The 14,966-nt window shown below is 33.6% G+C and overlaps 1 protein-coding gene across 1 annotated transcript; it reads right to left on the minus strand.

Moving 5' to 3' along the window:
* Positions 1-3,382: 3,382 nt before the first annotated feature.
* Positions 3,383-4,255, minus strand: LOC149199903 (uncharacterized). The gene has a single exon (XM_089399475.1). The coding sequence runs from the start codon at positions 4,139-4,141 to the stop codon at positions 3,611-3,613; it is 531 nt and encodes a 176-aa protein (XP_089255601.1). The 5' UTR covers positions 4,142-4,255; the 3' UTR covers positions 3,383-3,610.
* Positions 4,256-14,966: the final 10,711 nt, after the last annotated feature.

A 14,966-nucleotide genomic window follows, 5' to 3' on the forward strand; every position in this document is an offset into this window, starting at 1 on the left:
AGCATGTAGATATTCGTGAGCCCTTAATACTTGAAACATAATTTCTAGGGTTATCAGAGGGCGATTCTGACTCAAGAATTGCGTGGGGTAGATGCTCAAGTCCTGCTCGCAATGTTGAAGAGCTTCACAAGCAATCTCATCGACGGGCTTTGAAGCATAATACATCGTCAATGACGTATTGTTGTCACTGGAATATTGCCCTTGGCATTCCTCAAGTCCAAACAGAGAATTCATCTTGTGAGAAATTGTGGCGAATATCTTCTTGTTCTTGATGAGGCCGAGAACAACAATCTTCCTCTTCATTGCGTGGGCTGCTTTTCCCTTGACAGCATTTGATTTCGATTTGAGCACAGAGCTCGGGACCCTCCTATCTTCATATTTCCTGCTGAGATATACGATTCAGCCCTGTGGTACATACAACAATATAATCCTCACTTTGTCCCAACAGGCAAGCCAGCTGATTTCCTTTTTTCTCCGTATATGTCCTCCCCACCTCTCTATATATGAAAACAATTTGCGCAATCATTCGTCATCTACCTAAAAAGCACAGGACATGCAGAAACGTGGTGTATAGAAAAAATATAGACCACGAATAGTAAAGTTGGTTAGTCTCTTCTGAGCCCACAGTTTCACAAAAACTGGACATTTCAGTACAGGCTGCCGAGTCCCAAAAGAAATCAAAGTGGGAGGCAATGTAGCAGTGGAGGAGGCTGCTACATACCAAAAAAAAAATTTCCTCTTTACCAATAAAAAAAAGATATATCTACCTCCTCCATTAAACAAATTCGCACTATCAAAAGGTAAAAACGATGGAGGGTGGAGAGTGATTCTTGTTTCTGCTTTTCTGTGCTTTCTGAATCCATTTGTTGTTTTAAAAATGTCGCATAGTTTTAGCACTTTAGACAATCAAGTTCAGTACTTTATTCAGCGCGGGCAGCTTCCGAGAAGCACCGATCGTGTGATACAGTTCAACTTTCAGAAAACTTGTAGGTCATTTGTGTTTTACTGGACTGAAAGTCAAAAGTTAATATTCTTTCAAACATGTGGTTTTACTTTAGCTAATGGATCCATGTGTAGTATGTTGTCAAAGCCTTCAACCGACTTGGACACATAGCCCCCGATTTTGAGTGAGCGTCCAATTTCGGGTGCCTCTGCTGGTGTAAAATTTGGGTAAAACAAAATTATGTGAGTTAATTTTATTTGATTTCAATATTTATATGAAATATAATATAATATAATTATATAAAATAACATAATTTTATAATTGAAACCTATAAATCTGTGTTTACATAAGATTATTTCTAAATTTATTTAATATCCATTTTTGAAATTTCAATAAATATAATGTTGGAAATTATCCCATGGAAATTTATTTAAAAAGATAATATAGTAAATGCTCATGTAGCATTAGCTCTTCAATGTAAGGGGCCTTCTGATCTTCTCATACTTTTTCATGACTTTATTATATTACCTAATCAAATTATTTTAAAATAACTAGATATCATTAATTAATGGATATATTACTAATTTTATTGATAAGTATGTTTATTTCGAAAGAAAGTTTATATAATTTCAATTTAAATAATTTAGATTCATTTTAATTTTGGATCTATCAAGCATTAAAAAAATCAAATATCTCTCTTTTTTTAAAAAGATTTGTACCTATGATTTTGCATTTAAAGGCATCTGATCTCTCCGGATAATTGTGGTAGATCTAGAGTTAAGACAGATGTAGGCCAATTTAATTATTAGTTTTATGTGTGCATAAATTTCTCTCAATTTAAATAGGCTACATTGTAGAAGAATACTATAAGAAAAACCGAGAGTCCAAAAATAACTATTGTTTACATGACATAACAACAACTATTCTATATTGGACTGGATCTCAACAACAAAGAAGGGAGCAATAATTTCAAGAGAGATTATTAATGTTTTATAAGAAGTTGTCTTTACATAACAACAACTATTCTATATTGGACTGGATCTCAACAACAAAGAAGGGAGCAATAATTTCAAGAGAGATTATTAATGTTTTATAAGAAGTTGTCTTTAGTGAGAATCTTTGCAAGCTTTTCAGGTTGGTTTTTTGGTATAATTTCTCTAAAATCCAGTATAAATTTATTGAAATCACAAGCTTGACCGGTAACCCCTACATAATCCTAGCACTCTAGGGGTTTTTAAGGATGTTGAGTCCATGTATACATTCAAAAAAAGAGTTTAAATAACACAAATCAAGATTTCACCTCAAATTTTTTCGCTAGATTCCAACACCGGAATATCCAAAAAACCATAGTAAAGACAACTCAATTTTACAACACTTTTAATTATAACTTTTATATATATATATATATATTACAATACTTTTAATTATAACTTTTATATGTATTTCATTTTTAATTGTACAATACAGTTGAACACAATCACAAGATTCATTTCAAAGATTTTATGTTTTGGCTTTTAAAAATTTACATGAATTTTTTTTATTTCACAATACTTTCTAATTATTTAAAATGTGATTTTGAAAATATAAATTATTAAATCTTATTAAAAAAAATGTTTTGAAAAATTTAGACTATACCGCTTCAACTTGCATTAAAAAATCCCTCTAAAATGACAGCAATCATTGACAACACTTGTGAGAGAACAAGTTAACCGAGGTGCAATTTAAATCAACTTGTGACCATTGTGAGTTAATGGACACTTTTACTCACTTTCAAGTATTGTAATGGTTGGTTTTTAAGATTACTGAACAACCTCAACACTCTAAATCTTGTAGAACACAATTTGGCCAAAGGAATAAACTCTAATTCTGAACACAATTTAGAAATTTAAAAAAAAATTAATCCAAAGATATTTAGCAGAAGTAAAAGACTGCCCTTTTATAGAGCACTAATCAATGATTCAAATGTCTTAAATAAAAATTATGAATCAGCCTGCATTAATAGTGAGGAGCTAATAGTTAACTGCTAAAAATGACTTTTTAAATAAAAATAATGAGTCAATCTACATTAATAATTAATAACTAGTAATTAATGATTAGAAATAACTATCTTCACTACTGATTTGATTCGACAATTTCCTACTTATAATTAACTAAATTACTAAACTAATAATAAATTTTAACCTAAACCGCACTAAAATACACACATTATTATGGTATCACGGAACGCAAAACGGAATTAGCGTCAAATTGGCCAAAGTCTCCGACAGTCTTTTTATTCAGATCGAAATGACGAAGATAGAAAATGAAAACTGAATTAGTGTCAAATTGGCCAAAGCAGCCGAGAGTTTATTTATTCACCTCAAAATGACGAATATACAACATCCACTGGTTCAATGACAGAGCCGGGAAATAAACAATAATCCATAAATGGCTCTCCATATTAGAAACAAAATTAACAGAACAAGGAATCGTATGTGATTATCTGCAATAAACGGTGAAACCAGATCAACTCATCTATCCTGAATGCTTCTCTTCAAGTTCACTACGTTCATCACAGTCCGCAGGGTAATGAAATCCCGGCCAACTGACTGAATAATTTCCCTGGGTCTTCTCAGCATCGTTTTCTGCAGATTTAAACACCTCATATCCACGCAAGACCAATAACGCTCACACGCTTCGCTCTAACATCTCCCGATATCGCTGGAAAGAGTTTTGTTTCTGCAAAAGCATCTGACTGCGAAACCTTTTAATGAAATCCTCGGCCAAAGTGTCGATCTCGTCCTCGACAGAGCACGTAGACATTCGTGAGCTCTCAATAGCTGAAACACAATTTCTAGGGTTATCAGAGGGCGACTCTGACTCAAGAATTGCGTGGGATAGATGCCCCAATTCCTGCTCGCAATGTCGAAAAGCTTCACAAGGCATCTCATCGACGGGCGTCGAAGCATAATACATCGTCAATGACGTATTGTTGTCACTGGAATATTGCCCTTCGCTATCCTCAACTCCAAACAGAGAATTCATCTTGTGAGAAATTGCAGCGAATATCTTCTTGTTCTTGATGAGGCCGAGAACAACAATCTTGGTCTTCATTGCGTGGGCTGCCTTTCCCTTGACAGCATTTGATTTCGATTTGAGCACAGAACTCAGGACCGACCACACTTGCCTCACCACCCATGGGGACCCTGCTATCTTCATATTTCCTGCTGAAATTTACAATTCAGCCCAGTGGTGCATATAACAGTATAATCCTATGGATTATAACAATAATAAGTCTATTGCGTACAGACCTTACTTTGTCCCAACAGGCAAGCCACCCGATTTCCTTTCTTTTCCGTATATGTCCTCCCCACCTCTCTATATATAACAACAATTTGCGCAAGCATTCGTCATCATCCTAAAAAGCACAGCACATGCAGAAGCGTGGTGTATAAAGAAAATATAGACCAAGGAGAGTAAAGTTGGTTAGTCTATTCTGAGTCCGCAGTTTCACAAAAACTGGACATTTCAGTACAGGCTCTCGACAGGCTGTCGAGTGCCAATAGAGAGATGTAGCAATGGGGGAGGCTGTTTCATACCTTAAAAAATATTTCCTCTCTTTTCCAACTAAAAAATATCTACGTCCTCCACTAAACAAATTCGCACTATCAAAAGGTGGAAACGATGGAGGGTGGAGAGTGATTCTTGTTTCTGCTTTTCTGTGCTTTCTGAATCCATTTGTTATTTTAAAAATGTCGCATAGTTTTAGCACCTTTAGACAATCAAGTTCAGTACTTTATTCAGTGCGGGCAGCTTCCGAGAAGCACTGATCGCGTGACACAGGTCATTTGTGTTTTACTGGACTGAAAGTCAAAAGTTGATATTCTTTCCAGCATGTTTTATTTTAGCTAATGGATCCATGTGTAGCATGTTTTCAAAGCCTTGAACCGACTTGGACACATAGCCCCCGAGTTTGAGTGAGCGTCCAATTTCAGCTGCCTCCGCTTGTGTAAAATTTGGGTAAAACAAAATTATGTAAGTTAATTTTATTTGCTTTCAATATGTATATGAAAAATAAAATTCGATAAAATTATATTATATAAAATAATATAATTTTATAATTGTAACATATAAATCTGTGTTGACATAAAATTATTTCTAAATTTATTTAATATTTGTTTTTGAAATGTCAATAAATATAGTGTTAGAAGCTATCCCATGCAAACTTATTTAAAAAGATAATATATTAAATGCTCATGTAGCATTAGCTGTTCAATGTAAGGGCCCCCCTGATCTTGTCATACTATTGTAAAAGGTTTTCTCATGACTCTATTACATTATTTAGTCAAATTATTTAAGAATAACAATATATATATCATTAATTAATAGATATATTATTAACTATATTGATAGGCATGGTTATTTTAGAAGACAGTTTATGTAATTTCAATTTAAATAATCTAAATCCATCTTAATTTTGGATCTATCAAGCATTCAAAAAAATCAAATATCTTTCTATTGTAAAAGACATTTGCATTTATGATTTTTTCCTTAAAGACATTTGATCTCTAGATAATTCATAGATTTGAACTTAAAATGGATGTAGGCTGGTTTAATTATTAGTTTTATGTGTGCATAAATTTCTCTTAGTTTAAATAGGCTACATTGTAGAAGAATACTATAAGGAAAACCAGGAGTCCGAAAACGGCTATTGTTTACATGACATGACAACAACTCTTCCATATTGGACTCCATCTCAACAACAAAGAATGGAGCAATAATTTCAAGAGAGAGATTATTAATGTTTTTTAAGCAGTTGTCTTTAGTAAGACTTTTTGGAAGGTTTTCATGTTGTTTTTTTGTCTAATTTATCTAAATTCCGGTAGAAATTTATTGAAATCACAAGCTTGATGGGTAACCCCTACACAGTCCTAGCACCCTAGAGGTTGAAACCATATATACGGTCAAAAAAACCAGTTTAAATAACAGAAATGAAGATTTCACCTCAAATTTTTATCTGGCACCCGCACCGGAAATTCCAGAAAACCGCACTAAAGACAACTCTGTTTTATAATACTTTTAATATATCTATATCTATATCTATATATATATATCTATATATATATATATATATATATATATATATATATATATATATATATTCCAAGAATTATATATCTCTTTCATATTTAGTTGTAGAATGCACTTGAGCACTCACTAGAATCATTTCAAATTTTTATGTTTTGGCTATTTAAAAATTTGGCTAAAATTTTTTATTTCACAATTATTTTTAATTATTTAAAATGTGATTTTGAAAATATAAATTATTCAATCTTATTAAAAAATTTGTTTTGAAGCATTTAGACTCACATTAAAAAAATCCCTCTAAAAATGACAACAATCATTGACAACACTTGTGAGAGAACAAGTTAGCCCAGTTGCATTGTAAATCAACTTGCGACCATTGTGGGAGCAAAGCTGTGAGTTAAAGCACACTTATACTACTTTGGTTTTTAAGATTAGTGAACAACCTCAACACTACATTGAATCGTGCAGAACACAATTTTGCCCAAGGAACAAACTCTAATTCTGAATACAATTTAGAAATTTTTAAATTTCCATATATGTAAGAATTTTGTAATTTGAATAGTGAGAGATATTTTTGTAAAAATCACATAAAGAAATTATAAGTCGTGTGCTTCATCTTCAAGACAAGATGAAGAACTAGGTAATGACATTAATGACATTAGATTAAATAGATGAAGAGAGATGTTTTCTAGCCTTTAGAATATAACAACTAGTTTTGACTAAAGCATTCTCATTAATTAATAAACAATTTTTTTATTAAAATAAAGTAATAGATGAAAATTGTCATTAATTAATAAATATTTTTTTTAATTAAAACAAAGTAAAAGATGGAAATTAGTTGTAAATAAAGAATTAAATTAATTTTATTATTATTATTATTTCATCAAAGGTAAGTAATAACAAGGTCAAACTTAATTATTCTAAACAATAAAACTGAAAAATAATAATAAGAAAATGGAAAAAATAAAAGTAAAATAAATAAATAAACAAAATAAGCTTAAGCCCCTTGTTGGCCATACAAAATCCTTCATCAAGGACTCTGCATCATTTTTCAATGAATTAAAGAGTTTCAAAATTGATCCGGATGACAAGCTTGTGAGCTTCGATGTGGTCTCCCTCTACACTAATATCCCTATCAATAAGGCCATCGAAGTCACCAAGCACAATATAGATCTTGATACGACTAATTTAGTTGGTATTTCTCTTACTTCTACTTTCTTTTCATTCGATGCAGAATTCTATGAGAAAATTTGCAGTGTCGCCATGGGTTGACCCCTCTCCCTTGTGGTAGCTAATCTATTCATAGAGGATTTTAAATCGGAGGCCTTAGCTTCTTCTCGTCTTTTGCCTAACATGTGGAAGAGGTTTGTGGATGAAACTTGTGTCATCTCGTCCCATGGTAAGGAAGAGTTGGAACTACTTTTCCTCCATCTTAACAATCAATCTAGTTCCATATAGTTCGCCATGGAATTTGAAAGTAATGGTAGTCTACCCTTCTTTGACATTCTCCTCTCAAGGAATGATGATGCCTCTTTTTCTCATCAGGTATTTCGTAAGAAAACTCATATGGAATAATATCTTCATGCTAATTCTCATTATTTCCAAGCTCAAAAGCTTGGTGCTCGCAACACGTTAGCGACTAGAGCTTTAAAAGTTTATGATGACATATCAATGAAGAGAAAAGACATCTCCTAAGTGTTTTCTTTAATAATGTGTATAGTAGACACCAATACACTAAGGCTTTCCTTAGAGCTGAAAAAGGTCCTAGTGCTAAGAAAGATACCAAGGATTAATTTTCTGCTATTCATCTTCCTTTTATCCAAGGGACCACTGACAAGATTGCGAGGATCCTAAGGAAGAATAAGCTGGCTTCAAGCTTTAGGCCTTTAAATACCAACCAGAGCTCCCTTAGATCTATAAAAGACCAGTCGAACCCAAGAATATGAAGGGTGTTTATGTTATCCTATGCTCTTGTGGGATTCCCTACGTTGGTGAGACTGGTCACTCAAATAGTCAAAGGATTCGTGAGCATGCCACGGACATCAAGCATGGGAGGACCTGCTCCTCTGCTATGGCAGAGAATGCAAATAAGTCTAAGCGTCACATCTGCATTGAGAAGGCTCAAGTTGTTGCAAGGGTTAGTCATTTCCATCATCGTAAATTGAGGAAGGCCTTAAAACTTGAGAAAAGACCCAATAATTTGAATAGAGATGATGGTTGTATTATTAACAAATGTTGGGTATGTGTCATGTCCTCCTAGTTTATTAGGTTTCTTTCTGGGATTTATTTTTCTTGTTTATTTTTATATGTAGGTATTGGTGTCATTTTTATAGTATTTTTTGTTGATTTATTCCTCATTAGAGTTTATATTCTTGATCTTTCATGTTTTCTTAAGTAGTTTATCATCCTATTCATTCTTTACTCCTTTTAATATTTTTGTTATTTGTTTGACGGGCCTTAACTCCATATTTTATTGTTGCCCTATTTTATTTATTAATTACTTTTCTTTGAATATATATATATATATATATATATCTTTTGACTTGTGTATATTTTTGTTTTATTTTATTTATTTTCCATTAATTATTAATATTTGTTTTAATATATTAATAAATTAATATCACAATTTAAATATTATTGTTCAAACATAGTCATTACTTGAAATTATGGTCTCTACATTGTTGTCTATTTAAGCCTTTGTCATGGCTTTCCTCTTCATCTGGTCCTGATAATGAACCACACTTGTTGGTTCGAAACGCATCAGCCAAAAATTTCTCTTATGTGATTTCTACTGAAAGACTTTCCTTAATTCATTATGAATCACAGAAGCATGGTCTCTACATTGTTGTCTATTTAAGCCTTTGTCATGGCTTGCCTCTTCATCTGGTCCTGATAATGAACCACACTTGTTGGTTTGAAACGCATCAGCCAAAAATTTCTCTTATGTGATTTCTACTGAAAGACTTTCCTTAATTCATTATGAATCACAGAAGCCTGAGTTCAGAAAATAAAAATGATGAAGTCAAAATTAACTATTCTAAACAATAAAACTAGAAATAATAATAATAAAATGAAAAAATAAAATATAAATCAAAATAATAAATTAACTCAAATTTATTATTTGAATAAAAGAAATAATAATAACAATAATAATATGGTAAAAAAATATGAATAGTAAATAAATAAGAAATAAAGGAATACTGTAATGTCCCCAATTAAATTAATTTTGCTAGGATGAATTTCTATTCTTGTAATTGGGTGTTGCGAAATAATTTGGCATGTAAAGTTAGATAAAGTGGATGGAGGGAGTCCACACTTAAGCTTTTAAGAGATGGAAAATTAGGGAAAAGGAAAGGTTAAATTGCTAGTGGAATATGTGGCCCACGTAAAGTACACACTTGGGGAAGAAGGAATTCGAATTCCTTGAGGCAAATCGAATTGGTGGAGGGATCCACAAGGAATGCATGACTAACAATGATAAAAGGAAGGAATGAGGAAGCAATATTATATTTGAAAATCAAACTTTTCTTCGCTGATAAGCTCAACCAATATTGTGTTTGTTTAGCACATGAGTGTCTCTTATCGGAGATCTCAGCCCTTGGTTCAGTGGGATTTGAGTGCCAGCCCTAGGAGGGAGTTCTAGTTAGTTTGACATCGTAACAGCAGCAATGAGCCAAGTTACAATAGTAGTAAGTCAAGTTACAACAACAGGGGCAGTAAAAATAAGGAGGTTGAGTTACAGCCGAACGGAAGGTAGCAACAGGAGGGTCTAGTTACCATAGCAAGAAAATAACAGCTGAGTTCCAGCAGTTGGGAGATTAGCAACCGTGTAGAGTAGGGAGAGTAACAGATGTGTAAACCAGGGAGAGTAACATCAGCGCATGAACTACACAGGCTGTGGAGCGAGATTTTGTGGGGCAACATTATTCTGGGGATTTTGGAGCTGGTGAGCTACGAGATCATTTGGAGGGCCATTTGGGGAGTATTTCTAGAGTTTGGAGTGCAGAGATTGATAGGATTAGTCACATTAACAAAATTTGTATTTGGAGGAGGTCCAAGTTGTGAAGGGTCAATTTTTCAATTTTGCAACCAAGGGAAAACCTTTCTTGGTTTTTTTTTCGGATTTTGGGCAAGGATCAAAATCCCAAATTCCTAGAATTTTATGGGCACTCTAGAGTAGGAAAATGAGGGGGCAAAGGAAGGCAGCAGTGTAGCTTTAGAGCAATAGCGCAATTTTCTGGAGGAGATGGTTATTGAAGCCGTTGGGATTTCTTGTACTCATCACTTGGTGATTTTATATTTCCTTGTCCAAGCCTAGGTGCACTTACTCCAACTCTTTATACCACAAGTTGGTATTATTAATAAGGTCTTGGCCAGTTCTCAAATTCGTAGAAATTTCTGCTTCATGTGTATTTGTTTCTAAATTTTTTTGTGTTATTGTATTTGCATGTCTTTTTTATCATTGTAAAATTTCCATTAGGAACATTAAAATGGTATCATAGCATGATCTTGGCCACTTGTGGAGCAATCCACAAGATCATGGAAGATTTGGGCATGTATGTGTTGAAAAAAGTGTAACTAGGTTCGATATTCATATTGACTAAGTAGTTATGTAATGAAAAGACAAAGATGATAAAATGTGTTTTTGTAAAGCTTTCTTCATGGGTTTCATGAGAAAGAAGTTTTTATACGTCGAATACTTCTTCTTGATGTATTTAGGGATTCTTCATTTAGTCATAAAAATATTTTAGAGTCATGTATATGAAATATTGTTACACTTGAAAAGAACAATTTATTGAAGTAATTGTATGATCAAAGACCTCGTCAAGAAGCTCCATAAAAATTTGGCTCAAGTATGATTGAATATGCCTCTTGATGAAGTCGACCTACCCACAGAAGACTAGTCAACTTAAAACAGGGAGACAGTCTGTATATAAAGGAGGAACTGTGTCTTTATTTAGAGGAATCAATTCGGTCAAGCTCTAAGATCAAGTGTGAGAAGAAGTTCATGTTTCAGTGCAATAGGAAGAGGAAATTCAACAAAGAGAAAATAGAAATATAACGTAGTAATAATCTTGTTCTGATTTAGGTCTGTACTGAACTTGTATATCTGAGATAAGCAAAATTTCACTTCAGTAAAAAGAATAGTAAAGAATCTAAGTTCACTTCAAGAAAAGAACAGTAAAGGGTTTTCTATCTATAGTTGAAAGGAAGTATGAAAAGAAGGACCATACAACAAGAAATAAGGGACTACAAGGTGTGTAAAAGAGAGACAATATCAATCTCAGTCTTGATCTTAGATATTCCTAGAAGAGACCAGAAAATATACAAAGCATGAAGGAAGGTTTCTACAATAAGGAGGAGAGTTTGACATGATGCATCAAGTGGGTATAGAGAAGGATCAAAAGAAATCTAAGAAAGTATGGAAATAAGTTTATTGTAAAGGGCTATTAGACTAGGGATCGAATTTCCCTAGTCCTAGCGCAAAGGAGTGCAAAAAGGAAGATCAACGTAAGGTGAATAAAAGGAGTAATGAAAAGCTCTTGGAAGCATCTTGAATTTAAGGGTCCAATGTTTGGAATTTTTTGATCACGGCTTCAATAAGAGAAATTTGTAGAAGGGTTTTCCTCTCTAGGTGGGAGAGGTTTTTCCTTGGCTAAGAGCCAACATCTTGTGTTCTTGTCTCTTGTGTTTTTGGTAACTGTTTAATGAAGTAAGGAAAACACACACTAATAATAAGAAGAATATCAAGATAAGAAAAATTGTAAAAGAACTTCACAAATTGTTATCAAGCCTAGAAGAATCCTACTAATACTAATTGCCTAGATTCTTCAACATGGTATGAGAGCTAAGGTGTAGAAGTCAAAGGAAGGGAAAAAAAAAAAGAGACATACAAGGATCAATCCTCAAGAAGGGCATAAAATTAAGGTTAAGGGTTTTGTCAATAATAAAGGATAAAGTCTATAACAAGCAATCTACATCAGCAAAGAACCTTTTCTCCATAGTCATCATCAAAAAGGTCACCAAGAACCTTATCAATATGACTACAAAACAAGATAACTCGAAGTCAAAGATTATCATCTTGGAGAAGGTTGAATATCCAAGAAGAAATCCTAATCTTCACTATAACAAAAGGAAAACACAGTACCTTTCATTGTATCAGTGCTAGCCTCAAAATTTATGTGTCATTACAACCCATGTCATACCACTACAATATTAATGACTTAAACAGTCTCGATGATTGGTATTGAACAATGCTCGAAGGCCACAAAGATAATTGCTAATCCTAGTCAACTCAAGCAAGCTTCTACTCCAGCAAGGAGCATTGCAACAAGGTTACAAAGATATAAAGTCACAACATACATTATAACAATATCACTTTAGAATGAGAACACAATGCCACATCTTCGGTGGACACGATGACAATACTCTTAAAATTCTTGATTTCAATTCCATACGCTCATAGTCAAGGAATAAAATAATCTCAACATATGATAAAAGGAAGTAGTACTTGGTGCTTAACAATGAAAGGAAAATCCAAGAAAGGTTCTAGAACTCTATTTTACCAAACAACTCCAACAAGAATTTCATGGAAATAGATCGTTCAAGAAAGCATCAAGGTGAAGAGTTCATCTTCACATGAAAAGTAAGTATCTTTTCATTCTATATTCAAGTTTGATTAAATGACTTCATGATTGCAAGGAAATATATGAATTGGATGGGTTATAAAGATTCCTTGCATGAAGAAGGAGAATATATATAGTCCTCTAAGTAGCTAAAATCATCAAAAGCTTTGCTCTGAATTTATGAAAAGGGATATTTATGAAAGATTCCCTCACATAGAAAAATTGGAGACATTAAAGTGATGTATATGATAAACTCATTATGTTAAGGTGCAATAAAAAAGGTCAAATTAAATCTGAACTAAATGAAAGTTAAAAGGCATCAAAGGATGTAGGATATCTTCAAGAAGCAAAATGATGATTAAATATGTCAAGTCGGCCTAAAGGAGGGACAGTCCTCTATATATAGAAGTTGTCCACTCCTCTAAATAGAACACTCTCATATCTCTGAAATTAGTGAAGAAAAGGAGGCAAGGGTGAACGAAGGACAAGAAAGGATCTCCGAGTGTAGTGAAGAAGAAGGGTGTACAATCGAGCTTAAGAACATTATTTCTAGGGAAAGCTACAACCACACGTGTGAGAAAAAGAGGGTTGTCTCTATGGTTATGACATCAACAACTCACAACTGATATATCTCAATATTTGGGGCTAGTAAACGAGGCCTATAAGGCCTCCTAATCAAGTGAAGAAGAAGGGCACTCAAGAGAAGGAGAAAATAGCCTACAACATCAAGTACAAAACCACACATGTGAGGAATTAAGGTTATAGGACAGTCACAGTAAGTTTTTACTTACATCTCACGGAAGAAGCTCATTTGGTTAAGAGGAAGGAAGGGATCATCATGAATAAGGAGTCTCATCATAGAACAAGAATAATTACCTCTTCTAGAGCAAGTGCAACAAGGTTTACCAATAGTTGAAAGAAGAACGAAGTGTCGGAAGGAGTGGGACAAAGTTCCGGGGAAAAACATGCCGGAAGAAGGAAGTGTCAGAGAACAAAGTGAAGAGAGGAGAAAGGACTAGACTTGTGCTTGGAGGACATTATAGTCAAAGGTTTAGTGTTTGGCAGTGATCAATAATAAGCTTCAATAAGATAAATTACCAAAGTTTTTTCTTCTCGTGAAAAGAGAGGTTTTGGCCCTTGCAGAGAGTGAACAACTTGTGTTCTTGTTCTTACGTTTTTTATAGCACTCTTATGAAGTACACACACATGAATTAATAATAAGAAGAATATTATGATAACAAGAAAAATAAAAATACTCTACAAATTTCTATCAAGACAATAAAAATCACACTACACCTAATTGCCTAAGGTTCTTCAACATGGTATCGGAGCTAAGGTGACACAATAAGGAAAGGGCATCTCAAGAACATTCATCAAGAAAGGACATCTAAAAAGTTGAAGCATCAAGCCAAGAAGTCTCAATCACTTCAAGGATAAGAAAGTCTATCATGTATTATTCATCAAGGAAGACTACAAAGCAAGAAGAAGAGTCATACATAAAGGCACCCACAAAGAAGAGCAGATCAAAGAGGGACTTACATCATCCACAAGTCATCAAGAAAATTTCATCATCAAGCAAGTCTACTTGGAGAAGGAAACTTGAAGAACATCAAGATCCTAGGAAGGCAAGCCATCAAGTCTTCAAGGACAAAGCAAGTCCACTACATCTCAAAATCTACCAAGTATGTATATGTCCCCTTCTGAATATACATCAATGTATTTTCGCAAGGAAAGCAATAAATTGGTAGACACCAATAACTTTCTTGCATGGAAGAAGAGGATTGATTTACTTATGAAGGAGAATGAACTCATAGAACACATCAAAGGGAATGTTACTATTCCTACTAAGGAGCAAACTCAAGCATCAGCCAAGTAAAATAAGGATGAGACAGGAGCTCAAAGGATTCTAATATAATCCACCAAAGACTCTCTCATTCCTTATTCTCCAAATTTGAAACATCAAAACAAATCTATGATAAACTAGTAGAGCTATTCTTAGTAACCACAACTGGAGAGGAGATATATCTAAGAAATGAATTGTATAAGATGAATATATAAAAGGAAGGAATAGCTCCCTACTTCATGAAGATATCTGAGATGAGGGATAAAATTCAAGAGCTAGGGGAATTCATGTCTGACAAAGAAATGATAACTATAGTACTCAATTCTCTACCTAAGGATTGGGGCAACTTCACATCAAGAATATATTCCAAGAAGCAATCTACCACACTAAGTGAAATGTGGTCTCTATGCAAGACTAAGGAAATGAAACTCCAAGCCAAGGAAGATATCAGATCAAAGGAGAAAGCATTTTCTACCATGGCCAAGAG

Source organism: Pinus tabuliformis, chromosome 2_1, assembly GCF_031772625.1.
Source record: "Pinus tabuliformis cultivar Carrire ecotype Pingquan chromosome 2_1, CPIR1, whole genome shotgun sequence".
Classification (NCBI taxonomy): Eukaryota; Viridiplantae; Streptophyta; class Pinopsida; order Pinales; family Pinaceae; genus Pinus; species Pinus tabuliformis.

Excerpts from the sequence above, each read along its gene's own strand:
- LOC149199903 (XM_089399475.1), bottom strand. The coding sequence starts at position 4,141 with ATGAAGATAGCAGGGTCCCCATGGGTGGTGAGGCAAGTGTGGTCGGTC.